At 49.4% G+C, this 27,442-nt stretch overlaps 1 protein-coding gene across 9 annotated transcripts in view; it reads right to left on the bottom strand.

Moving 5' to 3' along the window:
* Positions 1 to 27,442, bottom strand: part of HMBOX1 (homeobox containing 1) — a 121,574-nt gene that overhangs the window by 16,163 nt on the left and 77,969 nt on the right. For all 9 annotated transcript variants that reach the window (XM_081001083.1, XM_081001089.1, XM_081001086.1 and 6 more), the window contains exons 3-8: positions 25,105 to 25,590; positions 23,167 to 23,252; positions 12,612 to 12,722; positions 6,660 to 6,813; positions 349 to 431; positions 130 to 225 (exon numbers count right to left, since the gene is read on the bottom strand). In XM_081001083.1, the coding sequence (XP_080857209.1) occupies positions 130 to 225; positions 349 to 431; positions 6,660 to 6,813; positions 12,612 to 12,722; positions 23,167 to 23,252; positions 25,105 to 25,590 (1,016 nt within the window). The remainder of the gene's footprint in view (positions 1 to 129; positions 226 to 348; positions 432 to 6,659; positions 6,814 to 12,611; positions 12,723 to 23,166; positions 23,253 to 25,104; positions 25,591 to 27,442) is intronic.

A 27,442-nucleotide genomic window follows, 5' to 3' on the forward strand; every position in this document is an offset into this window, starting at 1 on the left:
GGAAGCCGCCCAGTGGTTGGGGAAGCCCAGCCAGATGGGCAGGGGTATAAATAATAAATTATTATTATTGTTATTATTATTATTATTACTACTCATGGGCAGTTGCTTAAGGCGCTTGTGATACATTACCAATGTTTGCTCTCCTCTTGATTTCCTTCCTTCGGTTGGCGAACCAGTTGTACACTTTGAGAGAAGTGACTCGCTCCAAGTCGGACAGTTTCTTCCCTGCATTAAAAAACACCCCCCCCCAAAACAAGCTGAGTCAACGTATATTTCGCACGGGGTACCGAGGATTTTTTTTGGGGGGGTGTTAACCACACACAGACACACAAACCCCTCTTTCCCTACCTGGTTTCTGAATCACCGCATTACAGGCATTTGCGATTTCTTCCCTCTTGGCCTCATCGGGATACTGATTCTCATTGAAGTAGCTGCGGAAAAAGAAAAGGGCCATTTGCTTTTAGGACGCCCACAACCCCTTCTCCCCCAACCCTCAAAACAAACCACAGGCTTCTGAGAAACTTTTGTTGTGGGGGAAAAAGAAATTGCCACCCTTGAGCTTGCCAGATATCAATTCGCTCCTGAAGCTATCCCTGCTAGTGCAACTTTCTCTGCCCTTTCTCTCTCCCCCCTGCAAAATTTTTTATTAATTTTTTCCAAATATCTTAAACACAATACAGCTTAACAATATTATTCTCCTTTCAATCTATATCTTATCTGAATTAACTTCCCTCCACTCCTCTTCTGGCTTCTCTACATTGCTCTTACTTAAGCATGATTACTACATATACATTCTATCAATGTCTATAATTCCTTAATAATTTTTTGTATTGTACTTTAGACATACATTCCTTATTATATTACAGCATTACATATTGTGGTCTAACCAAATGTTTACAATAAAGGTTATGAGTTTTATTTCAGGCCTGTGAGTGTCTTTATTTATGTAAAGTTTTCTCTAAGTATACCATAAATTTGGACCATTCTTTTTGGAATTTCTCATCGTTCCTGCTGTCGGATTCTTCCAGTTAGCCTTGCTATTTCTGCATACTCCAATACTTTCTGTTGCCGTTCTTCTCTGCCCTTTCTCTAAATCCATGTGAAGCTTTTCTCCACAAACTTGACCTTTCACTTCCCTCGCAGAAACTGTACTGTTTCTCAGCGTTCTATTGGTGCCACCAAGACATCCCACCCAGCGAGACATCACACCGATTCCATGAACTGCAGGAAGGGAGAGAGGGAGAGGGAGGGACACTCAGGCCACAGGTGGGTAGCAGGTAAGGTAAACGTAAAGGGACCACTGACCATTGGGTCCAGTTGTGGCTGACTCTGGGGTTGTGGCGCTCATCTCGCTTTATTGGCCGAGGGAGCCAGCGTACAGCTTCCAGGTCACGTGGCCAGCATGACTAAGCCGCTTCTGGCAAAGCAGAGCAGCGCATGGAAACACCGTTTACCTTCCCACCGGAGTGGTACCTATTTATCTACTTGCACTTCGTGCTTTCAAACTGCTAGGTTGGCAGGAGCAGGGACCGAGAAACGGGAGCTCACCCCGTAGCGGGGATTCGAACTGCTGACCTTCCGAACGGCAAGTCCTAGGCTCTGTGGTTTAACCCACAGCACCACCCACGTCCCTGGGTAGCAGGTAAAGGTAAAGGTACCCCTGCCCGTACGGGCAAGTCTTGCCAGACTCTAGCGTTGTGCGCTCATCTCACTCTATAGGCCGGGAGCCAGCACTGTCCGCAGACACTTGCGGGTCACGTGGCCAGCGTGACAAGCTGCATCTGGCGAGCCAGCGCAGCACACGGAACGCCGTTTACCTTCCCGCTGGTAAGCGGTCCCTATTTATCTACTTGAACCCGAAGGTGCTTTCAAACTGCTAGGTTGGCAGGCGCTGGGACCGAACGATGGGAGCGCACCCCGCCGCGGGGATTTGAACCGCCGACCTTTCGATCGGCAAGTCCTAGGCGCTGAGGCTTTAACCCACAGCGCCCCGCGCGTCCCCCGGGTGGATAGCAGGTAAGAGTCCCCAAATTCCAATCCTTTTTTCCATGGCCGTTGTTGTTGTTTAGTCATTTAATCGTGTCCCCATGGACCAGAGCACGCCAGGTACTCCTGTCTTCCACTGCCTCCCACAGTTTGGTCAAACTCATGCTGGTAGCTTCGAGAACACTGTCCAACCATCTCATCCTCTGTCGTCCCCTTCTCCTTGTGCCCTCCATCTTTCCCAACATCAGGGTCTTTTCCAGGGTCTTCTCTTCTCATGAGGTGGCCAAAGTACTGGAGTCTCAGCTTCAGGATCTGTCCTTCCAGTGAGCACTCAGGGCTAATTTCCTTCAGAATGGATAGGTTTGATCTTCTTGCAGTCTATGGGACTCTCAAGAGTCTCCTCCAGCACCAGAATTCAAAAGCATCCATTCTTCGGCGATCAGCCTTCTTTATGGTCCAGCTCTCACTTCCATACATCACGACTGGGAAAACCATGGCTTTAACTACACGGACCTTTGTTGGCAAGGTGATGTCTCTGCTTTTTAAGATGCTGTCTAGGTTTGTCATTGCTTTTCTCCCAAGAAGGAGGCGTCTTTTAATTTCATGGCTGCTGTCCCCATCTGCAGTGATCATGGAGTCCAAGAAAGTAAAATCTCTCACTGCCTCCAACTCTTCCCCTCTAGTATCTCTATTGGCCCTTATTTTCTGCAGTGCCATTTTTCTGAGAACCACAACCACCATTCGCTTATCTAATGCCAGCAGCCTGCGATGGAAGACTGCTCCGTTTCAGGGGTATTTGCCTGACAGCCATGTGCTTTTCCCAGGATACTCCATTCCCGCCCACTCATCCATTCCATGCCCACTTAGCAAACTCAGCCCATGGGCCTCCTTTGCAGCTTGAGAGTCAGAGGTGGGTCTCAGGTCTGGAGACTCACCGGTCTAAGCCATGGCTGGGCTTAATGTGACGCCTTAAGCAGGCCAGTGTCTCCCAGCCTAGTGTACCTCGCAGGGTTCTTGTGGGGACAAAAGGGGGAGAGGACAGGAACCTCAGAGGCCACCTCGAGCTCCTCAAGGAGAAACATGGGCTAGAAACAGGAAAACGAAATAATAAAAAACCATTCGGACCACAGCTGCCATTAGCCCCAGCCTGACAGCCGTTGTACTCCAAAACATTTTGAGAGTGCCAAGTTGGTTCTAGGTGATCCAATATGGAAGAGATTTGGGGCAGGAGAGAGAGAGAGAGAGAACCCACTTCTGTAAGGATTACTGAGAAACAGATGCAAATCGCTTTACAACAATATTAATACAACACTTTCATTTCGCATTTCCCTATTGTTACTCTTGTGAACCGCCTTGCAATCTTTTGATGAAGGGAGGCATATAAATCTAATAAATTAAAATAAACACTCACCCATAGCTTCTGGGATGGAGCAGGCCATAAAAGGTAAAGGGACCCCTGACCATTAGGTCCAGTCATGACCGACTCTGGGGTTGCGGCGCTCATCTCGCTTTATTGGCCGAGGGAGCCTGCGTACAGCTTCCGGGTCATGTGGCCAGCATGACTAAGCCGCTTCTGGCAAACCAGAGCAGCGCACAGAAACGCCATTTACCTTCTTGCCAGAGTGGTACCTATTTATCTACTTGCACTTTGACATGCTTTCAAACTGCTAGGTTGGCAGGAGCAGGGACTGAGAAACGGGACCTCACCCCGTCGTGGGGATTTGAACCGCCGACCTTCCGATCGGCAAGTCCTAGGCTCTGTGGTTTAACCCACAGCGCCACCCGCGTCCCTTAGGAGCAGGCCGTAAATTTGCACAAATAATCAAGGAGGTTTCCTGCCTGAACCTCCATTTATGCCCAAAACGACCTCCTGGCTCTCCTCGCAAGCAGAGAGCAGGCCACTCTCACGAGACCAGAGCAAGGCTAGCCTATTTTATTTGGGGAGGTTTGGGCAACAAACAAGGTTATGTTCATGCAGGTGGGGTAGAAGGCTGCACAGCCACTAGAGAGATCTCACGATGCAGTTTATCTAGAACCACACCCATCCTGCAGCTACGAGCGCAGACGTCCGCTCACTGCTTCTCTTTAACCTTCAGCTCGTAAATATTCCGAGAGAAGTTTTTAAGAAGCGGGGAAGGGAGGGGACGGAGGAGAGACGCAAGAGATTCTGGATCTCCAGCACAAAAGCCGCACCCCGGCAGCCCGTAATGTGCACTGGGAGGAATTCCAAAGCAGCAGCGAAGGAAAAGAGAATTGAATTACAAGCGGACTGCATATGCCTCACCATGCAATACTTATGCAGCGTGGGGAAAGGAACAGGACGCCCAGAGATGTACCCGGGAGCGATCAGCTATGGAACGGGCTGCCCAACGTGACCAGGCAGTCTTTGTTGCCGCCTGCCGTTCCCAGTTCCATCCTCTCCGCTGGATCCAGTGGATCCCAGCCTTGCAAAATCAGCCAGGGTGGGGGAACAGGAGGGCTGAGGGCCAAACATGACCCACCGAGACCCAATCTGTGGGCCTCAGGACTTTTCCACACCAGCCATGCCTCCTCTGCAACTACTGCCTTGAGTGTGCTTGACTGGCAGGAATCTGCCCTTAAACTGTGATGATGGAGGGTATTGTGTTTTCTTTCGGGGGGGGGCAGTGTTAGAAGCCTCTGGCTTTTGTAGGGTTGGAATGTAGTGATGCAACTAATAACAATTCTATTATTTATTCCCGGCTCATCTAGCTGGGTTGCCTCAGCCACTCTAGGCAGCTTCCAACACGTACAAAACAATAACAAAACGTCAAATATTAAAAATGTCCCTATACGGGGCTGCCTTCAGATGCCTTCTAAAAGTCAGATAGTTGTTTATTTCCTTGACATCTGATGGGAGGGCGTTCCATAGGGCGGGAGCCACCACCAAGAAGGCCCTCTGCCTGGTTCCCTGTAACTTTGCTTCTCGCAGTGACGGAACCGCCAGAAGGCCCTCAGAGCTGGACCTCAGTGTCCGGGCTGAACGATGGGGGTGGAGATGCTCCTTTAGGTATACTGGACCAAGGCTGTTTAGGGCTTTCAAGGTCAGCACCAACACTTTGAATCGTGCTCGGAAATGTACTGGGAGCCAGTGAAGATCCTTTAGGATATATGGTCCCGGCAGCCGCTCCCAGTCACAAGTTTGGCAGCCGTGTTCTGAATTCGTTGTAGTTTCTGAATCACCTTCAAAGGTAGAGTCCCATGTTGTCCACTGGAGAAATCGCAGGCACCCCACCTATTGCTATGCCCACTTTTCGCTCCTATGCCTGCCCACCATGGGCACAAACGCCTGGAAAAGGTTACTCAAGAAGGAATTTACTTCATTTATTAAACCAATACCCTGCCCTTTCTCCCAAAGCGGCGCAGGGCGTCAAACAACAAGCAGTAAGAACACCTTTCGAAAGACTCGGAACGCAATTCCAATCTACAGATCCAAATGGGATGAAGATCTCTGCTTAAGAAGCTTGTTGGGAGAGGAAGATCTTCAGCAGGTGTCAGAAGAACAGCAGAGGTGGTGCCTGTCTGGTATGCAACAGGGAGGGAATCCCAAAGGGTCGGTGCCACCACGCTCAAGGCCCTGCTGATGACGGGATCTGCAGGGTGCCCTCACCTGCACAGTGCCAGGCATTGCCTTGCGAGAGAAAGTTTTGAGAATGAACCCCTGGTCTGGAAAAGGTGCACCGGCCTTGCCTGAACTGGGAGAGGCCTGTCCCCACAAAATACACACCCCTGTCTGAAGGCTACTGACCAACAACGGTACACAACTTGGAAGCAGCTCCTGCAGATCAAGTTGATGGACTATGCTGAAATGGCTAAAATGACCGGAAGAATCAGGAACCAAGAAGACCAACATTTCAATAAGGAATAGGGGGGAAATTATAATTTGTCTTAAAAACCATTGTAAACTAGTAGGATTGGAATAACACTTGTGGTTTAATGGTGAATTTTGGACACAGTGGAGAGGTAAAAGTTTCAGATTATCATAAAAGATGCAGGAGGAAATGATTAACAATAGGACCCACAAAAGGGAGCAGGTAAGTCCAAGAGATTCTTTGGAATCTTGGTTTTATGTTTTATGTTGGATATGTGATTGTAAAATTTTAATCTGAAAAACCAAATAAATAAATGAAAATTTAAAAAAGGAAGCCGCTCAAGCAGCAAATAATGGTGCCCCAAAATCTCCTTGGGCAACAGGACCACCATCTGTGTATCAGGTGGCTGCTCATCTCAACATCCTCCAGTACGATCTACAACCTTCTGTGGTTTCCTTCGGGAACCGCTGGTGTAGATAACACAGTCGTACCTTGGAAGCTGAAAGGAATCCGTTCCGGAAGTCCGTTTGACTTCCAAAACGCTTGAAAACCAAATCGCGGCTTCTGATTGGCTGCAGGGAGCTCCTGCAGCCAATCAGAAGCCGCGGAAGCCCCGTCGGACTTTCAGGTTCCAAAAGAACGTTTGCAAACTGGAACAATCACTTCCGGGCTTGCGGCGTTTGAGAGCCAAAATGTCCGAGTTCCAGGGCGTTCAGGATCCAAGGCACAACTACATTGGGAACAGGTAGAAATGCTCCCCCCCCCCTTTTTTTAAATTAGGCTCCATAGCACAACTGACACTTGCGACAAACCTGGTCCACCCAGCCCTTTGGGGTTCCTTACCTTTCCATGACGGCCAAGCACTCCTTCCGCCAGGTGAACCGACTTCCCCGCCGTAAGCGGAAGGTGCCAGAGGTAGCTGTGACGGGGGGAGGAGTCTGCCTCCATTCAGGTTCTTCTACCGGGATCGGGGCCGGCCTCATGCTTAACGTCGCGCCTGGAAAAAAGCAAAGCGGGACACGGAAGTGTTTCCCGGCGGAACTGGAAAGCCCAGCTCGGCTGCCCGCTCAACACCGAAGGAACGCAGCGGCCCACTTAGTCCAGAATCCTATTCTCAGAAAGGCCAACCATATGCCTCTTCTGGGAAACCTGTAAGCAGGATTCAAACACAAGAGGAGCTCTTCCTCTCTGGTGACTTCCAGCACCTGGGATTCAGGAGCATAGCTGCCTCTGAGCATCAAGGCAGAGAACAGCCATCATGACTAGTAGCCATGAAGACTGACCTTCCGTAAATTTGCTTCTTTCTAAAACAGCACCTGCCCTGATGAAACAGGAGCTCGTCTAAAACTACAGCAACACCTGCTCTTTCATTTTTTAAAAAAGCCTCTTTTGCTCAGGTGAAAAGGCACGCAGGTACAGTGGACGCTCGGGTTGCGAACGTGATCCGTGCGGGAGGCACGTTCGCAACCCGCAGAGCCGTGGCTGTGCATGCGCAGGTTGCGATTTGGCACTTCTGTGTTGCCCAGAGTGGCTGGGGAAACTCAGCCAGATGGGCGGGGTAAAAATAATAAATCATTAAATTATTATTATTATTCTGTGCATGTGCAAAGCGTGATTCAGTGCTTCTGCGCATGCGCAAGCGCTGAAACCCAAAAGTAACCCGTTCCGGTAACTTCTGGGTTCGGCGCGGTGCGCAACCCGAAAACGCGCAACCTGAAGCGTCTGTAACCCGAGGTATGACTGTATAACCAAACTCCTATAACTTAAAACCTCATTTCCTCCATATCTACTTTGCACATAATTCATATACTGTATCCCTCCCTCTCTTTCACACAGAGTAGCCCAAGGATTGCCCACCGCTGTGACAGTTCTGCCTTCTCCCCACTGCTGCCCATAATCAGATCCCCGCAGTCCCTCAATCTAGAACGCAGATGTGCTTTATTATTAATAATCATCATCATTCATTGCTTCCGAACTGCTGAAATGCTCGTGAACACGCCAAAACTCCTCTGCAGCTAAGCCGGAGGTCTAAGTTCAGAGAAGGCCGTAATTCTTCCACCCAACAGCAATGCAGGTTTAAACCACCACTCCCAAAAAAGTTCCTTTTTTTTTTTTTTTTTGCCAAGCTCCTTATTTTGCTGGGGGGGCGGGGGGGGGGGATCAGAACGGCAAAGCCACACGCCGCAGGAAACATGCTTTTCATGTGCAAGTTCCAAGTCAGGGCAGGGGGCCAATGATCCGAGCCAATGTACCACAGGAACATAGAAAGTTGCCTTGCACAGAGTCGGTCCCTGGGGCTGGGTATTTCCTGCAATGACTGGCAGCAGCTGTCCAGGATTTCGGGGGGGGGGGTCTTTTGCAGCCTTACCTGGAGTAACCGGGGATTGAAACCGCTGACTTGCATCCCTTCCCTTAAACCAGGGTTCCCCAGACTTTTAAAGTCATCTAGGCCAGACTTGGGTCTCTCTCCTGCCGTTCTGGGACTACAATTCCCATCATCGTCCCTGACCATTGGGTTTTGCTAGCTAGGGATGATGGGAGTTGGAGTCCAAAAAAAAAAAAATGGATGCCCCAAGTCTGGGAAACCCAGCTAAACAAACATGCTCAGACTTCTATTGTGTCAGTACAATCGACGTCAAAGCAGAGGGTGGAGGCTGGAAACAGATTTCTGTGCCGATTTATCATCCAGATGCAAAGCAATTCTGTAAGAGGAGCATTATAGAGATCCTCCTTAGTTAAAAAGAGGACCAAAAGAAAAAGAAAAACCCTGTATGTTCTCAACTACCTTTGAAGGTGACCTGGAAACTGCAACTAATCTAGAATGTGGCAGCTAGACTGGTGACTGGAAGCGGCTGCCGAGATCTTGAAAGACCTACATTAGCTCCCAGTATGCTTCCGAGCACAATTCAAAGCGTTGGTGCTGACCTTGAAAGCCCTAAACGACCTCAGTCCAGTATACCTGAAAGAGCATCTCCACCCCCATCGTTCTGCCCGGACACTGAGGTCTAGCTCCGAGGGCCTTCTGGCGGTTCCCTCATTGCGAGAAGCCAAGTTACAGGGAACCAGGCAGAGGGCCTTCTCGGTGGTGGCACCCGCCCTGTGGAACACCCTCCCACCAGATGTCAAGGAGAAAAACAACTACCAGACTTTTAGAAAACATCTGAAGGCAGCCCTCTTTAGGGAAGCTTTTCATGACTGATGTTTTAATGTTGCAAAACCTTTTGTTGCAAAATACGCCTGGCACCGGCCTAATTTCTAGTACTGATTCGGCAGCTGGGGTGCTGTCTTAGCTCATTGGCAGAGAATCTGCTTTGCATACAGAAGACCCCAGGTTGCATCCCCAGACTCTCCAGGTAGGGCAGAGATATACTCCTTTCCCGAAACCCTAGAGGCACAGCTAGTGTCAACATTACCATGCCAGATAGGACCCCAAAAAATGTAGTATAAACACCGACAACTGGAAACACTGGCCTGCGAGCGCTCCAGTTGGAGAACAGCCTTTACCAAAGGTGTCCTGGGCTTTGAAGACACTCGAGCTCAGGACGCAAGGGAGAAACGTGCTAAGAGGAAGGCGTGATTGGCAAATCCACACCGGGATCAACTCCCGCCCGGAAACCAATGTCCCCACTGTGGAAGGACGTGTGGATCCAGAATTGGCCTCCACAGTCACTTACGGACTCACTGGTAAAACCGTGTTCATGGAAGACAATCTTACTCGGCTACAAGGGATCGCCAAAGAAGGAAGAAGAAGAAGGAGGAGGAGGTTTTTTAAAAACCTTTTTGTAAAGGCAACACTAGAATTTTCACAGCTGAGTCCTCAACTCTTTATTACTGTGCTTTGCTTCCTTTAAGTTGGGCTTTGTCTAAAACTTGCCATTTAGGTTTTCAAACCCTTTTTGTAAATTCAGTATTAGAAACTGTACCTTTGAGTCCTCAATCCTTTATTGCTGCGCTTTGCTTCACGTAGGTCAAGCTAGGATTACAATACATCAGAATTTTTGGGAGTTCTACCCCCTCTTTTTGAATTTTGGTCATTTAAGGTTTTTGACTTTTCTATTTCCTTCTGAGGAAACTGAATAGTTCAGCGAAATGAGGTTTGTAGCCGGCATCCTGATAAGGCTTTGTTCAATTTTAGGTTTTTCTAATTATTTCCTTAAACTTTTTGATTTTTATTATTTAGTTTATTTTCATAAGATAATATTTCTGGTGGATTACTTCTCGTTTCAGGGATTTTCATGGTTTTACATTTGTTTTGTGCAAATACTTGGGTTAAAGCAGAAGCTAGGAGCAAATTCTGATGGCAGAAAGTGAAGAGGAATTAAAGAACCTTTTAATGAGAGTGAAAGAGGAGAGCGCAAAATATGGTCTGAAGCTCAACATCAAAAAAACGAAGATCATGGCCACTGGTCCCATCACCTCCTGGCAAATAGAAGGGGAAGAAATGGAGGCAGTGAGAGATTTTAATTTCTTGGGCTCCATGATCACTGCAGATGGTGACAGCAGCCACGAAATTAAAAGACGCCTGCTTCTTGGGAGAAAAGCAATGACAAACCTAGACAGCATCTTAAAAAGCAGAGACATCACCTTGCCAACAAAGGTCCGTATAGTAAAAGCTATGGTTTTCCCAGTAGTGATGTATGGAAGTGAGAGCTGGACCATAAAGAAGGCTGATCGCCAAAGAATTGATGCTTTTGAATTATGGTGCTGGAGGAGACTCTGGAGAGCCCCATGGACTGCAAGAAGATCCAACCTATCCATTCTTAAGGAAATCAGCCCTGAGTGCTCACTGGAAGGACAGATCCTGAAGCTGAGGCTCCAAGACTTTGGCCACCTCATGAGAAGAGAAGACTCCCTGGAAAAGACCCTGATGTTGGGAAAGATGGAGGGCACAAGGAGAAGGGGACGACAGAGGACGAGATGGTGGGAAAGTGTTCTCGAAGCTATGAACATGAGTTTGACCATACTGTGGGAGGCAGTGGAAGACAGAAGTGCCTGGCGTGTTCTGGTCCAGGGGGTCACGAAGAGTCGGACACGACTAAATGACTAAACAACAACAAGGAGCAAATTCAGGAAGGACATTCTGGCATTTGTGCTAAAAAACAACAAGACCATCCCCAAAAGGGACCCAAGTGGTTGATGCCTCGCATCTCCAAGCCAGCCTGAGTCTGTGACAGCCAAGGGAAGAAGGGACGGGGAGCTCAGCCAAGGGAACTCATTCATCCTTTCCCACTTGGCCGGCTACCTGCTGGCCCTGCCAGACTGATCCGGTCTGCCCTAATGAATCAGTGCCGCTGGTGTCAAAGCGTGGGCGCTCCGAGGTGGGTCGGCCAATGCGGCAAAGCTCCGACCTGGTTCCCAAACGTGCTTTGCTCGGAATGCTGGTGGGCCCTTGCGGGAAGAAGCGCCAGCCAGCTTGGTGGAGGAGAGCCCTGAGAGTTCGTGGCCCTTGTAGTCTAGAACCCTGCTCTTGCAGTGGCCAAGCAAGGAAAGGAAAGGAAAGGAAAGGAAAGGAAGGAAGGAAGGAAGGGGAAGGGAGGGAAGGAAGGAGGGCAGATTAGAAGCACATATCAGCCTAGGCCTTGCCGATCAGAAGGTCGGCGGTTCGAATCCCCAGAATGGGGTGAGCTCCTGTTGCTCGGTCCCTTCTCCTGCCATCCTAGCAGTTCAAATGCACGTCAAAGTGCAAGTAGCTCGATAGGTACCGCTCTGGAGGGAAGGTAAATGGCGTTTCCATGCGCTGCTCTGGTTCGCCAGAAGCGGCTTAGTCCTGCTGGCCACATGACCCGGAAGCTGTACGCCGGCTCCCTCGGCCAATAAAGCGAGATGAGCACCACAACCCCAGAGTCGGCCATGACTGGACCTAATGGTCAGGGGTCCCTTTACCCTTTACCTTTAAGGACTGAGAGGCGGGAGGACAGAAACCAAATAAACAGTAATTCAGAGGCCACGGGCGATAGCTGTCATGGCATTTGAAGTTCCCATTCTTGTCCCACAGTCTCCCTCCGGTTAAACAAAACAGCAGCGCCGCCTGCTGACGAGCGAAGGAATCGCCGCGCAATGTTGTCCAGCGCACTTTGGTATTTTTCAAGTTGCAATTCGATGCCATAAATTCCACATGCGCCCCAAACATCTGCCAGCCCTCTTTGGAAAACAAGGTCCCCGATACAGACCCATTTGCAGGGAAGTTCCCCATACCTTGCTCTGCCCAATGCAACCCTCCTCCCTGTTGGGATACTGCCAGGGAGAAAAAGTCCATCATGGCCCCCAAGCCGGCTGCCGGACGTCCATCGATCTCCCGTAGACACGCAGTATCAGCAATTAGCGACATGAGCTCCAGAAATAGCCTGCCACATTCTAGAGCCGATGCACACTCTCTATCAGCAGATAATGCACAGCAGAAGTCGCACTCAGGAGAGCATTATTTACAAGTTTTATTCAGCGTTGATCAGAACAAAGAAAAACATGACTGCCTGCTTCAGTGTCTCTGACACAGAGAGAGAGAAACGAAAGCAATAGAAAACATAAACTTCCTGTGAACAGGAAATGCGCAGACACTGTGACACACAAAGCCTGCTCCCTTTTAAGGTGGAACGGAAATATCCTAACACTCCCACCCCCACCCACCCCTATTGCTGAGCATGGATTGTAACTGAGGGGGCGGGGAGCAAGGGAGGGAGGAGGGAGGGGAAGTTCCATGCCGACCGAAGCACGATGAAGCAACAACACTCACAGCCGCTGGGCAAAAGGTTTGGTTCAGAGGGAACAGCTGGAGTGTCTCGGCTTGGTTTTGTTTACCGGGGTTTGTCTTCTCAAGCTGGTACCATCGGTAAAAGGCCCTTTTCTTTTGCTCGCTCAGGTCCGATCCCTGTTGCAACAGCCAGTGGGAGATCCGGCTCTGACTGATACCTGCAGGCAAGAGCAAAGAGAGGAGAGAGAAAAGGTGGATCTACACACAGGGGGAAACCCACTGTAAGTAAGTCATAAATTAAAACGTTATAATAAAGCGGAAAGAAAAAAACAAACACTATGTAAAATCGCATAGAAAAAGTTTGTGCTTTACAGCGCCATCTGGTGTTGCATGTTGATAACGCATTCAAAACACTGGTTTGTTTTTACTAATGTAGCTGAGGGTTATAAAGACTAGGACTAGCCGCCTGAGAAACAGTTTCTACCCAAATGCAATTTTGGTTTTAAACGCAGTATAAGGAGTCTCTGTGGGAGTATATTGTATTTAAAAATGGGGCATCAGAGTTTTTAGGGGGCTAACCAGGTTGGGATAGCTGGGATAGCAGGCTTGTTGGGTTTTGAATGTCTTATGCATATTTTTCAGTTTCATTGTTCTGTATGGGACAATGACAATAAAGATTATCGTATCATATTGTATCGTATCGTATCGTATCATATCATATGAGTCCACAGAGAGAGAAAGAGAAACTATGCAACTGATTGCCACACCGTGTGGCTCCTCCTCTTGCGCACAAGTTTTCATCATGCCCTACGGACAACCTGTGAACAAGCCACACACGCTGTTCCCAATTCTAGCCATGCCAGGGAGAATTAGGAAAGGAACTGAAAATAAAACTACATATTTATCATAACGCCATCAGACAAAATCTATGTTGCGACCACATTTTGTTGCCTCATGTCAAAAGGGATATTGCCGGATTTATGGGCATTGCCATTCAAACGCTGTGGTTGTGTGTGCCGCATCTTGTGATTAGTTATGTGGGGCAGGGCTTACCTGGGCCCCCCAATATTTTATTCTAGTTAGTACCCCGGCACTCCCCTGGGTAATCCCACTGCCACCCAGGGGGTGGTAAACTCCCTGCTTTGGGAACCACTGCCTTAATATCCCCATTCTGCATTAAATCCTATATTGAGTTTGCATTCCACCAGGCACATCTTGCAAGATGTGTGGAACACCAGTTTTGGACTGGGATCCCTACCCCTACTCTGCACAGACAGATTAGGTGCTTTGGGGCTAGAATACTCTTTTAATTTAATTTTAATTTTAATTTTAATTTTAATTTTAATTTTAATTTTAAAAGAGCCCATAAACACACACACACACACACATATATATATATATATATATATATATATATATACACACACACACACATATACATATACATATATACATATACATACGGCTTTGAGCTCTCGCATTTAAGAGACCGAATTTTCAGATGACATTATTGTGATTAATTGCTCCTACCGCTTACATAGATAGACAACTTGGGGGGGGGGGGGAGACGGCGAGCGCAGAATAGCAGCTTATAGGACATTACGAACACGTCCACCAGGAAATGGAATGACTCACTCGGCCGTTCATTCTGCTCTGGACAGAACGATCCATCCACGCATGCGCACTACCCAGGAGTAAACAGCAGTCAGTCCTGGGTGGATCAGAAATGCAGACCGGGAAGGAAGTGATAGAAACTGCCACATCTTTAAGATAACTTTGCATGCAGAAGAGAAAGGAGTGGGTGATATTCCTAGACATGGAATGAATTTTTTGGTGTGGGGAGGGTCCATAGGTCGCAACTCCCTGGGCCCCTGGTAAAGGTAAAGGGACCCCTGACCGCTAGGTCCAGTCGTGGCCGACTCTGGGGTTGCGGCGCTCATCTCGCTTTATTGGCTGAGGGAGCCGGCGTACAGCTTCCGGGTCATGTGGCCAGCAGGACTAAGCCGCTTCTGGCGAACCAGAGCAGCGCACGGAAACGGCATTTACCTTCCCGCCAGAGCGGTACCTATTTATCTACTTGCACTTTTTGTGCTTTTGAACTGCTAGGTTGGCAGGAGCAGGGACTGAGCAAGGGGAGCTCACCCCGTCGCGGGGATTCGAACCACTGACCTTCTGATTGGCAAGTCCTAGGCTCTGTGGTTTAACCCACAGCGCCACCCGCATCCCATGCCCCATGAAGGGGCCAAGCACCCACAAATTTCGGTGCCAAGGCCATGAAAGCTGCATGGCACCCACAGCCCTGGGCACCCATGGTCACGGGGCCAAGCTGGCATTCCTGCGAGGGGCAGAGATTAACCGTAACTTCCGTGGTAGGCAGGAAAGCTACTTCTCTCTGCATTTTCAAAACGGGAAGCCTATCATTCATTAAACACTCCCCTGTGCGTTATTTTTAGGATCTGGACTCAAGTGCCTGGATAGATGACTCAGTGCGCTGGCTCATGTGTGGCGCTAAGTCAGGGATTGGCAAGCTTACCGGACAATGGGCTGGTCCATGCTCCGTCCATTGGAGGATGGGCAGCAGCGTGCGTGCATACATGCTCTTCTGGGTTGGAGGAGCGCGCATGCGTGTGCACTCACACTATTTCTGGCGCTTTTCCGACCTAAATGTGCCCCAGAAATAGCATGTGCGCATGCGCACGGGCGCTTCTCTGTCCTGCACGCGTGTGCACACGCTATTTTCAGTGCATATCCGGGTCGTAGGAGCGCCTATGCGCATGCACACAGGCACCATCAACCCGGAAGTCAGTAAGAGCGGGCGGCAGGGGGCAGCAGGGGTCGCCATGGGCCAGTTAGACGAGCCTCGTGGGCTGCTACTGGCCCATGGACCGTAGGTTGCAGACCCCTGTGCTAAGCCAAACCACGGTTTAGTGTGCATGATCACAGGCTCTGGGAGAGGACATTGTGGCTTCTTTGCTCTTCCTTGGTTGCCACTGCACTGGGTTTAGTGGTTTCATCCTCCTTTGACGAACAGCCTATGGCACCAAGAGAGCGAAAACACGACCTCATGTTCAGAGAGTGTGTTAAGCCAAACCATGGTTTACTTCAGCACAGCAGCAGAATGATGGAAAGTGGCCACAATCACCTCCTCCCCACAATCTCCACACACATGCATTCGTGCAAAGATACAGTTTGGTTTGGTGAGAACCGATTCCTGAATTTTAGCTGTGGATCCTTCGCTGCAGAAGGCTGGACTAGATCAGGGTTTCCCAAACTTGTGCCTCCCGCTGGTTTCAGACAACAATTCCCATCATCCCTGACCACTAGTCCCACCCACTAGAGATGATGGGAGTTGTAGTCCAAACAAACAAGATCCGGGTCCCTTCCAACTGTACAATTTTATGAAAACCAGGCCACTGTGATCAAGGGAAGGGCTTTGGACACATTAAAGGACCCTGTATCTACTTCATAATTCAGAGCTTTGAGGCAGAGCTTTATTTTTACAGTGTGTTTTAAACACGACATTTGAAACGTATTCTTTTCGCATTTTTATTTGGTTGCCAGCAGACTGGTTTCCACTGAAACACCCTTTTTGCCTGGGGAACACGACTGGGGCTGATGAACCTAGGAGACCCCCTTCCCACATCACAGTTCCCCCGCATCCCAAATTAGTTCCCACTGCGTGCTTTTCCCCAATCTCCTCTCTAGAGGGCACAAGCATGAAAGGACGAGCCCCTTTCCACTGGGTCTTCCTGCACAGGCTATTATTAGCTCCGGTTCACCCTGTCATTCGCCTTATCTGCGTATTATTAATAAGCTGCCCTGCCCATCAGCGTCTTGTTTGTCTTACTACATAACCCTTGAAAGGCAGCTTCCATAAATAAAAGACTTCCGCATTCCTCTCTGAGATCACCCGCTCCGAGACCCACAGCGAATTCTCCCCTGACCTCCTCGCTGGCCCAAGTAGGACCAATTCAGCCAGCTAGCCCTGGGGATTATTTAATTGATTTTTGATTTTTATTGTTATTCGTGTTTTTATACTGTATTTTATGCTGCTTTTATAATGAAGTGTTTTAAATTTGTTGTTAGCCGCCCTAAGCCCGGTTTTTGAACCAGGAAGGGCAGGGTATAAATAAAATTATTATTATTATTATTATTATTATTATTATTATTATTATTATTATTCTGGGCTAGTGCTTATCAGTTGCTGCTTTGTGTAGGGCTTCCCATAACAACAACAACAACAACAAATTGCATCAGCACATTTTTGGGGTTTTTCCTTTTTTTCAGCTTTTCTGCTCTATTTTGATGCATGGCATTACTTTATTATTGTTTCATTGCATTTATAGCTTGCCCTTTTTCTCTAAGGACCTCAAGGTGGCACACCTGAGAAAGCCAAACACAAAATTTCAACCAGCCTCCCAGGTTTTTTTCTCCAGCCCTCTACTCAGACCAGATTCCTTCTTACCAGCCCTGCTCTGTGTATCCCCACCACGACCACTTCCCAAGTCCTGTGACCAATAATAATAATAATAATAATAATAATAATAAATTTTATTTATACCCCGCCCTCCCCAGCCAAGACTGGGCTCAGGGCAGCTAACACCAGATATAAAACAATTGATTGAAATACAACTTAAAAAAACGAGATTAAAATACAACATTAAAATGCAGCCTCACTTCAGCAGAAACTCAAAAACTTGTCTGGGGATGAAAACGTCAAGTCTTCACCAAGGCCAACTATCCAGACTGGTCCTACGTGGGCCAGAAAAAAGCCAGGGAAGTCCCCAAGTAGGAGTTCCATCACAGGAGGAGAAAGGAAAAAGGAAAGAGAGGGAAGGGGATCAAGTTGATTCCAAGCCAAAAGCCAGGCGGAACAACTCTGTCTTACAGGCCCCGCTTAGCTAGAATGTGCCCCTGAAATACAGAAATACTACTTGCTCGGAGGGAGGGAAAGAGGGTGGGGTGGGTGACTTTAGCGTGACTGCAAGATAGCCTGCTGTGCAAAGAATCATAGAATTGTAGATTGAAGGGACACCAGCGGTCATCTAGTCCAACCCCCTGCAATGCAGGAATCTTAACTAAAGCATTAATGGCAGACGGCCATCCAATTTCTTCTTAAAAACATCCGATGAAGAAGAGTCCACAACCTCCCGAGAAACTCGGTTCCACTTTCAAACAGCTCTTACAGCCTGAAAGTTCTTCCTGGTGTTTAGTCGGAATCTCCCTTCTTGTTACTTGAAGCCATGGGTTCGAATCCCGCCCTCCGGAGCAGGAGAAAACAAGCTTGCTCCCTCTTCCATGAGATACTTGAAGATGGCTCTCATATCTCCTCTCCGTCTCCTCTTTTCTAGGCTAAACCTACCCAGTTCCTTCGACCGTTCCTCATAAGGCTTCGTTTCCAGACCCTTCACCATCTTGGTTGCCCTCCTCCGCACATGTTCTAGCTTGTCAGTATCCTTCTTAAATTGGGGTGCCCAGAACTGGACACAGCATATCTTCATGTGCATCCTTCATGAGAGTGGCAACACGAGAACGGGCCTTTTCCCATTTGTGAGATGCTCTCCCCATGAAAGCCTGCCTGGCTCCTTCATCCTACACCTTTAGGTGACAGGCAAAAACATTCCTCTTAATCCAGGCCTTCGGCTGATTACTTCTGATACCTTTTTAAATGTGTTGTGGGAGGCAATGAGGGGAGTGGATATTGGTTTGTTTCTGTTCTTGTTTTTATTGTGGACTGTGTGTTTTTTGTGCAACTCCCTCCCATCAGATGTCAAGGAGGGAAGGAATACACAACCTTTAGAAGATCTCTGAAGGCAGCCCTGTGTCAGGAAGTTTTTAATGTTTGACGTTTTATTTTGTTTTTATGTGTGTTGGAAGCCACCCAGAGTGGCTGGGGCAACTCAGCCAGATGGGCGGGGTATAAATATTATTGTTATTATTTCTACTACCAGTATTAGTATTTAGAATCATAGAATCATAGAATCATAGAGTTGGAAGAGACCACAAGGGCCATCGAGTCCAACCCCCTGCCAAGCAGGAAACACCATCAGAGCACTCCTGACATATGGTTGTCAAGCCTCTGCTTAAAGACCTCCAAAGAAGGAGACTCCACCACACTCCTTGGCAGCAAATTCCACTGGCGAACAGCTCTTACTGTCAGGAAGTTCTTCCTAATGTTTAGGTGGAATCTTCTTTCTTGTAGTTTGGATCCATTGCTCCGTGTCCGCTTCTCTGGAGCAGCAGAAAACAACCTTTCTCCCTCCTCTATGTGACATTCTTTTATATATTTGAACACGGCTATCATATCACCCCTTAACCTCCTCTTCTCCAGGCTAAACATGCCCAGCTCCCTTAGCCGTTCCTCATAAGGCATCGTTTCCAGGCCTTTGACCATTTTGGTTGCCCTCCTCTGGACACGTTCCAGTTTGTCAGTGTCCTTCTTGAACTGTGGTGCCCAGAACTGGACACAGTACTCCAGGTCTGACCAGAGCAGAATACAGTGGCACTATTACTTCCCTTGATCTAGATGCTATACTCCTATTGATGCAGCCCAGAATTGCATTGGCTTTTTTAGCTGCCGCGTCACACTGTTGGCTCATGTCAAGTTTGTGGTCAACCAAGACTCCTAGATCCTTTTCACATGTACTGCTCTCAAGCCAGGTGTCCCCCATCTTGTATTTGTGCCTCTCATTTTTTTTGCCCAAGTGCAATACTTTACATTTCTCCCTGTTAAAATTCATCTTGTTTGTTTTTGCCCAGTTCTCTAATCTGACAAGGTCGTTTTGAAGTGTGATCCTGTCCTCTGGGGTGTTAGCCACCCCTCCCAGTTTGGTGTCATCTGCAAATTTGATCAGGGTGCCCTTGAGTCCATCATCCAAGTGGGCTGCGAATCACCCTAAGATCTACAGATGCAGGGCGAGATACTACTACTACTACTACTACTATGATGACTAACACAGTCATACCTCGGGTTACAGACGCTTCAGATTGCGGTTTTTTTGGGTTACAGACCGCCGAAACCTGGAAGTATCAGAACGGGTTACTTCTGGGTTTTGGTGGCCGGGCATGCGCAGAAGCGCTAAATCGCGCTTTGCACATGCGCAGAGGCACCGAATCGCAACCTGCATGTGTGCAGACGCTGGTTGCATCCTGCACAGATCACGTTCGCAACCCGAGCGTCCACTGTAATAGAGAGTTTCATCTGTTACTCCACCCCTTTTCCCATCTGATCACACATCCTCTGGCACACGGGCCCTGGAAGCTTTCATACGAGCAAATGTACGATAACGGTTCTGTGCCCCTGATTTAAGCCTCACATTTCCAGAGCACGCTGCCTGCTGCTGTGTCAAATGCCTGCCTGGGTCAGAGGAGTTAACAACAATAAACCAGAAGCTCACTGCTGCTTATTCAGAAGAAGAAGAAAGGGGAATTATGCTCGGAAACAGCCTGTGCTGAAATGACAAATTAAGGGGAGGCGGCTCACAAAGCCCTTCGCTTAAGCCGGAAAGGCCCGGCTGTCAAGATTCGAAGCAAAGCTATTGTCCTTACGCAGGCACGCAACACACTTCTGCAGCGAGCGCTCCGGGGTCTGCCACCACACGATGCAAGAGATATGATCCATCTATTTAATTTAGTCCTTGCATCTATTTGTTATTTAGATTTATAACTTGCCCTTCTACGCTGTCGTCATTGCAGTCAGCTCCTAGGTGCAACAGGCCTCCCGTATTAGCCAATAATCATAATAACAACAGCAACAATTTATTATTTATACCCAGCCCATCAGGCTGGGTTTCCCCAGCCACTCTGGGCGGCTCCCAATCAAATATTAAAAACACAATACAGTGGTACCTCGGGTTACATACGCTACAGGTTACAGACTCCGCTAACCCAGAAATAATACCTCAGGTTAAGAACTTTGCTTCAGGATGAGAACAGAAATCGTGCTCTGGTGGCACGGCAGCAGAAGGAGGCCCCATTAGCTAAAGTGGTGCTTCAGGTTAAGAACGGACCTCCGGAACGAATTAAGTTCTTAACCCGAAGTACCACTGTACAGCATTAAACATTAAAAACTTCCCTAAACAAGGCCTAAGGGACGCGGGTGGCGATGTGGGTTAAACCACAGAGCCTAGGACTTGCTAATCAGAAGGTCACCGGTTCAGTGAGCTCCCGTTGCTCGGTCCCTGCTCCTGCCAACCTAGCAGTTCAAAAGCACATCAACATTCAAGTAGATAAATAGGTACCGCTCCGGCGGGAAGGTAAACGGCGTTTCCGTGCGCTGCTCTGGTTCGCCAGAAGCGGGTTAGTCATGCTGGCCACATGACCCGGAAGCTGTACGCCGGCTCCCTCGGCCAATAAAGCGAGATGAGCGCCGCAACCCCAGAGTTGGCCACGACTGGACCTAATGGTCAGGGGTCCCTTTACCTTTAAACAAGGCCTAAACAAATTCCCCCCTTAAAGCCAAGGCCAGCGGGGGGAAATTCTATGCGGCTTATGCTCCCAGTTAACTGGGAGCAAGCCCTGCTGTACTCAGCGGTCCTTAAGCTCAAGAGTAAACATGTAGAATGTCATGGGCCGGCTAGATGCTGAGAAGCAGTGAGAGGCTGCAGCTGGGGAACCCCCAAGGGAATCCCCAGGAGGAGAAGACTCAGAGCCAGGGGGTGATGATGGTTGGGCAGAGGGAGGAAGAGGGAGAAGACTGGGAGGAGGAGGTGTTGGAAGCTGAAGGGGGAACAGGGTTTAGTGAGCAGTCCAGAATCAGACGCAGGAGGGAGGCCAGAAGACAGTGATGAGGCAGGATGCTGAAGAAACTAAAGAATCTATTCCCGGCTGCATCAGCACAAGTCGAGTGTTCAGATCAAGGGAAGTCATAGTACAGTGGTACCTCAGGTTAAGTACTTAATTCGTTCTGGAGGTCCGTTCTTAACCTGAAACTGTTCTTAACCTGAAGAACCACTTTAGCTAATGGGGCCTCCTGCTGCAGCCGTGACGCCAGAGCACGATTTCCGTTCTCATACTGAAGCAAAGTTCTTAACCCAAGGTACTATTTCTGGGTTAGTGGAGTCTGTAACCTGAAGCGTATGTAACCTGAAGTGTATGTAACTCGAGGTACCACTGTACCACTATTCTGCGTTGGTCAGACCACACCTGGAATATGGTGTCCAGTTCTGGGTGCCACTGTTTAAGAAGGATGTTGACAAGCTGGAAGAAGAAGAAGAGGAAGAAGAGTTTGGATTTGATATCCCACCTTTCACTCCCTTTAAGGAGTCTCAAAGCCGCTAACATTCTCCTTTCCCTTCCTCCCCCACAACAAACACTCTGTGAGGTGAGTGGGACTGAGAGACTTCAGAGAAGTGTGACTAGCCCAAGGTCACCCAGCAGCTGCATGTGGAGGTGCGGAGACGCGAACCCGGTTCCCCAGATTACGAGACTACCGCTCTTAACCACTACACCACACTGGTGGGCAGAGGAGGGAGACCAAGATGATCAAGGCATCTGGAAACCAAGCCTTATGAGGAACGGTTGAAGGAGCTGGGTACATTGAGCCTGCAAAAGAGGAGACTGAGAGGAGATGTGAGAACCATCCTCAAGTATCTCAAGGGCTGTCACATGGAAGACGGAGCAAGCTTGTTTTTTCCCCTGCTACGGAAGACAGAACTCGAACCCATGGCTTCAGGTTACGAGAAAAGGGATTGCAACTCAATAACAGGAAAAACTTTCTGACAGTAAGAGCTGTTTGACAGGGAACGGTCTCCCTTGGGAGATTGTGGGCTCTCCTTCCTTGGAGGTTCTTAAGCAGAGGTTGGATGACCATCTGTCACGGACGCTTTAGCTGAGATTCCTGCATTGCTGGGGGTTGGACTAGATGACCCCTGGAGGTCCCTTCCAACTCTACGATTCTAAGAGCCTTATGCTCTCCTGACTGAGCCATTCACTCTCTTTAGCATCTAGCACAGCGGTTCTCAACCTGTGGGTCCGCAGATGTTGTTGGACTACAACTCCCATCATCCCTGAGCTCTGGCCTTGCTAGCTAGGGGTGATGGGAGTTGCAGTCCAACAACATCTGGGGACCCGCAGGTTGAGAACCGCCGAAAGCAACACGAAGGGTTGAGAGGAGACAGCCTTAGTGTTTAACCCTCGCTTGGCTTAAGTAGGCAGGTTGGGTTATGGGGCTAATGAAACAACGTGGGCGCAATTAACCCTTTCCAGCCAAGCGCCCCACAAGGCCTGGACGTCCTCCTCCGCATCCTAAAAGGGCCGGAACCTCACCTTCCCACTCCCAAGGGAAGGGCTGTGGATGACGTTCACAATTTAAAAACAAAGCCATTTCGGCGCTAGGCGCTTGACGCTCATTACAGCATTCCTAAGAAAAGCAGGGAGATATCTTGCTGACGTAAGCTGCGTAAGGAACAGGGGGAGAGAAGATCAGGCAGGGCAAGGGAGGTGCAGAGAAAGAGAGAGAGAGAGAGAGAGATTCACCAGGGAAGTTCCACAATGGGTCTTAAATCAAAGGCATACATTATCATGACTAAGCTGACAGATTTGCACCGCAATGCAGAAAGCCAAGCGATATCCCAACATCTGCGCCGGCAGGAGAAGGCGCAGTGAGACGGCGGTGCTGAGCTACGGAGAGGGGGTCCAGGCGAGGCGTTTCCGAGCTCTTACCTGTTACCTGCGCTACGACGGCTTGCGAAATCCTCCGGTTGGCCAGGAAGGCTTTGATTTCCTCTTTTATCACGCTGCTGTCCCTCCTAACAAAACAGGGGGAGGTTTTTTTGGGGGGGTTGGAGGGTGGACGGGAGGGGAGAGGAAGAAGAAGAAGAAGAAGATTAAAAAGAGAGAGGGGGCAAGAAAGAGGGCCAGAGTTGAAGACGCATTTAATTTGGGGAGGGGGGCGGCAGAGGGAGCGAAGGGCCTGACGGATGGCCCTCGCCGTCGGACGTTGCTTTGAATCCGTGTCGCCGGCTGATCAAAGCGCACGAAGAGGAGAACGGATGACTCGCAGTCCGTGTAAATTCATGCAGGCCATATGGGATGCGCAAAGTTTCATTACGGAGGGATAAATAAATCTCTCCCACCAGTGACGATGCTGGCATCAAACTAGGGTGTTGCACATGGGGGTGTAGCTTAGCGCATTACTTAGCCGTAACTCGGGGACAGAGAACATGTTTTGCATATCGCAGGCCTTGGGTTCAAATGCATCTTCGGGGTGGGTTGGCAAAGAGGCCAGTCTGAAATCCCGAGAGGGCTGCTGCCAGCCTGTGTAGACAAATTAGGCCCCTCCGGGCCTCGCTGTCTGGCCTCAGGGCTCTGCCCACGACCCCCCACCCCACCCCAAATGCTTTTGCCCAGCTGGAACATGTCTTCATGACGAATTTATGCTCCTTGCTCCATCCACTTTCCCCTCTGGCCCCGCCCAACACTGTCTTGTGGCCCTCGGAAGACGGGCCAGATGGGGAAACGCCCCTTGGGTCCCCGTCCCCCCCGGATCTAAGGCCTGCTTGGGCCGCATGGAATTCTGACCATTATTATAATTATAATTCATAAGCACCTTTCTTCCTGACAGTGACTCAAGGCAGTTTGCAGGTAAAATAAGAACATATGAAAACTTAGGGTCAGGGGATGATGACAATAATTTGAAAAAAACAACAATTATACACTAACAGAATTAAAAGACTGATTCATAGGATTGCAGGGCTGGAAGGGACACTCAGGGTCATCTAGTCCAACCCCATACAATGCAGGGATCTCGACTAAAGCATCCACAACATGATATGTATCTATCTATCTATCTATCTATCTATCTATCTATCTATCTATCTATCTATCTATCCCTCCCCCCCCTCTCTCTCTGGGTGCAGCCACTAAACAGCAGCAGGAACTTTCTCCAGGGAATTTTCATTAAAGTTTTCACAATACAGTGGTACCTCGAGTTAAGTACTTAATTCGTTCCAGAGGTCCGTTCTTAACCTGAGACTGTTCTTAACCTGAAGGACCACTTTAGCTAATGGGGCCTCACGGTGCCGCCGCGCTGCTGCTGCGCAATTTCTGTTCTCCGAGGTACTATTTCTGGGTTAGCGGAGTCTGTAACCTGAAGCGTATGTAACCCGAGGTACCACTGTACAATAAAATTCTATCTAGAATAAATGAAATTAGAAAGAAAGAAAGAGAAACAACAAAAGGAAAGGGAGGAAGGCAAAGGAAGAAAGAAAAGAGAGGAAAAATACAACATAAATAATAAAACACACACAGAGAGAGATCCCCCTCTATTCTAATTGTACCCTGATTTCCAATCTACATACGTTAGGAAAAACTTTCTGTCGGTAAAAGCTCCCATGGGAGACGGTACACCTTCCTTGGAGCTTTCAAGGAGAGGTCGGATGCCCCCCTCGTCGTGTATGCTACACTTGAGATCCCTGAATTGCAGGGGTTGGTCTAGATGGCTTCTGGGGGTCCCACAGAGAAATTCCGCGCTTTCTCTGATTTTCGTCAAACCGCCTTGCGCGCCCCTCTTGAGGAGAGGGAGGCCAGAATTAAGGGATGCGGCGCTAACAGCGAGCCCACAAACAGGAGCGCGCCCCACCCCGAGCCCCAAGAGCTCACCTCATCAGCTCCTCCACCTTGTCGTCCACGTCCAGGTCTTCTTCGGAGGCCTCAAAGCTGTACGACCTCTGCGCCATGCTGCTGGCCAGCGGGTACCGCGTGGGAGACATCTTCCCGTTGAAGGCGGAGAGCCGCTCGCTGCTCTCCCGGCCGTTCTGGTTGGTGGTGCAGGGCTGCGGGGAGGTGTCGTAGCTGTTGCTGGGCGAAGGGGACATCCCCGAGTGGTGCGTTTGCGTGGAGGCCGTGGCGGTGGAGGACGAGGCGGCCACGTTGTTGGTGCTGTTGCTGCAGGAGCCGCCACCGGCCCCGTAGGCCGACCGCCGGCCGAACTTGTCACTGTGCTCCTGGTCGAGGCGGTCGAAGGTCTCCAGGGCGTGAAGGATCTCGTGCCGCGTCATCCCGGTGCGCCGCAAGCGCTGAAGCAGGTCGATCTGCTCTATGGTGAACCGGGGCTCGTCAGTGTAGTGAAACATGGTTTCCAGCAGGCTGCGGGGGCACAGGGGAAGAAGGTGAGGAGGGAAGAAGGCGCAGGGACGCGAGAAAGAGGCCCGGATCAGGCCAAAGGGGGCCCATTTGCAGGAGCAAGTCAGCAGTAGATCACACTGAAGGAGTTGGAGCTAACTTGCTATTAGCAAAAACGGGATCTGAACGGAAGTGAAAGGCCTAATGCGCGCCAGGTGGCGAGGGGAGCTTGTTGCTGCAGGAGGGGGAGACCCCCTTGACTCTTCACCAGCCCAACTCATTTCAGCCTCTCGGCCTCCCTCCTCCCCTGCTTCATCTTCTGCCTCTGATTCTAGACTTATTTCTGCCACAAATTCTCCCTCCTCCCTAAGCCCTGTTACCTCTCCAGATTCCAACACCTCTTCAAGAATGAATGAATGAATAAATAAATAAATACATATTTATACCGCACCCATCTGGCTGGGTTTCCCCAGCCACTCTGGGTGGCTCCCAACAGAATATTAAAAACACAATAAAACCATAGCTGTCAACTTTTCCCTTTTCTTGCGAGGAATCCTATTCGGAATAAGGGAATTTCCCTTTTGAAAAAGGGAAACATTGACAGCTATGAATAAAACTTCCCTTCAGGTGTCTTCTAAAAGTCAGATAGTTGTTTATTTCTTTGACATCTGCTGGGAGGGCGTTCCACAGGGCGGGTGCCACCACCGAGAAGGCCCTCTGCCTGGTTCCCTGTAACCTCACTTCTCTCAGGAAGGGAACCGCCAGAAGGCCCTCAGAGCTGGACCTCAGTGTCCGGGGTGGAGACACTCCTTCATGTATACAGGACCGAGGCCGTTTAGGGCTTAAAAGGTCAGCACCAACACTTTGAATTGTGCTCGGAAATTCCCACCTCCCCACTGCGCCTATGTCTCCTCCTCTCTGGGGTTTTCCCCAAGCAATCAGAGACTCCTCCAGCAGGAGGCCAACCTCTCCTCCTCCCTTTTCATGCCTCTTCTGGTTCTGGGAGATCAGGTGGCGAAGGGAGCTTGTCGCTGAAGGAGGGGGAGACCGCCTTGACTCTTCACCAGCCCGACTCATCTCTGCCTCTCGGCCTCCCTCCTCCCCTGATTCATCTTCTGCCTCTGATTCTAGATTCCTCTCTGCCACAGACTCTCCCTCCTCCCTAAGGCCTGTTACCTCTCCAGCTTCCAACACCCCTTCTCAGCCTGCTCCCTCTTTTACCTTGGACCGCTCATCACCATCCCACCACCACTCCCTTGTTAGAATTCCTGCTCCCTGGTTGCAGTCACGGGATTGTTGTCTATCACATGACGGTGTATGTTTTGACTCCACAGAGTGGGAAGTGATGGAGACAGGATGTTTGTGTTACTGTGTTCCGTGAAGTGGGACTATTGTCTTTTGTTCTTTCCCTTTGCTGTCTGGTGCTAGAGAGAGAGGGAGCCATGTTGCAGTGCTCCGTGTGTGTTTATATGTAAATAAAGTAATTAGCCAAAATGCTGAGTTGCTGAGGTCTGTTACGCACGCTGCGAAGACTCTGCGGATCCCTAAGTGTGCCGATGTCTGTTGGCATCGGTCGCTGTGATGTTCGGGCTGAAGAACGCTTTTGAAGCTCCTGAACGATCGACCAGGAGGGAGAGAACATGCCAGTCGGGCATGTGTCTCTGCCGGGGTCCTACTCGAGTGTAGGACGAGCTCCTGACATCCCTGGGCTCTGAGCCTTCATCCCTTACGGTTCCCCAGCTGGTTCCTCCCCACCTTTCCTCTACATCGAACCAGTCCCTGACACCCATCAATGTCTCCTGTGGGAGAGAGTTCCACAGTTTAACAATGTGCTGCATGAAAAAGGACTTCCTTCTATCTGTCCTGAAGTTTTCAC

The sequence above is a fragment of the Podarcis pityusensis genome, assembly GCF_964106645.2.
Source record: "Podarcis pityusensis genome assembly, chromosome: 3".
Classification (NCBI taxonomy): domain Eukaryota; kingdom Metazoa; phylum Chordata; class Lepidosauria; order Squamata; family Lacertidae; genus Podarcis; species Podarcis pityusensis.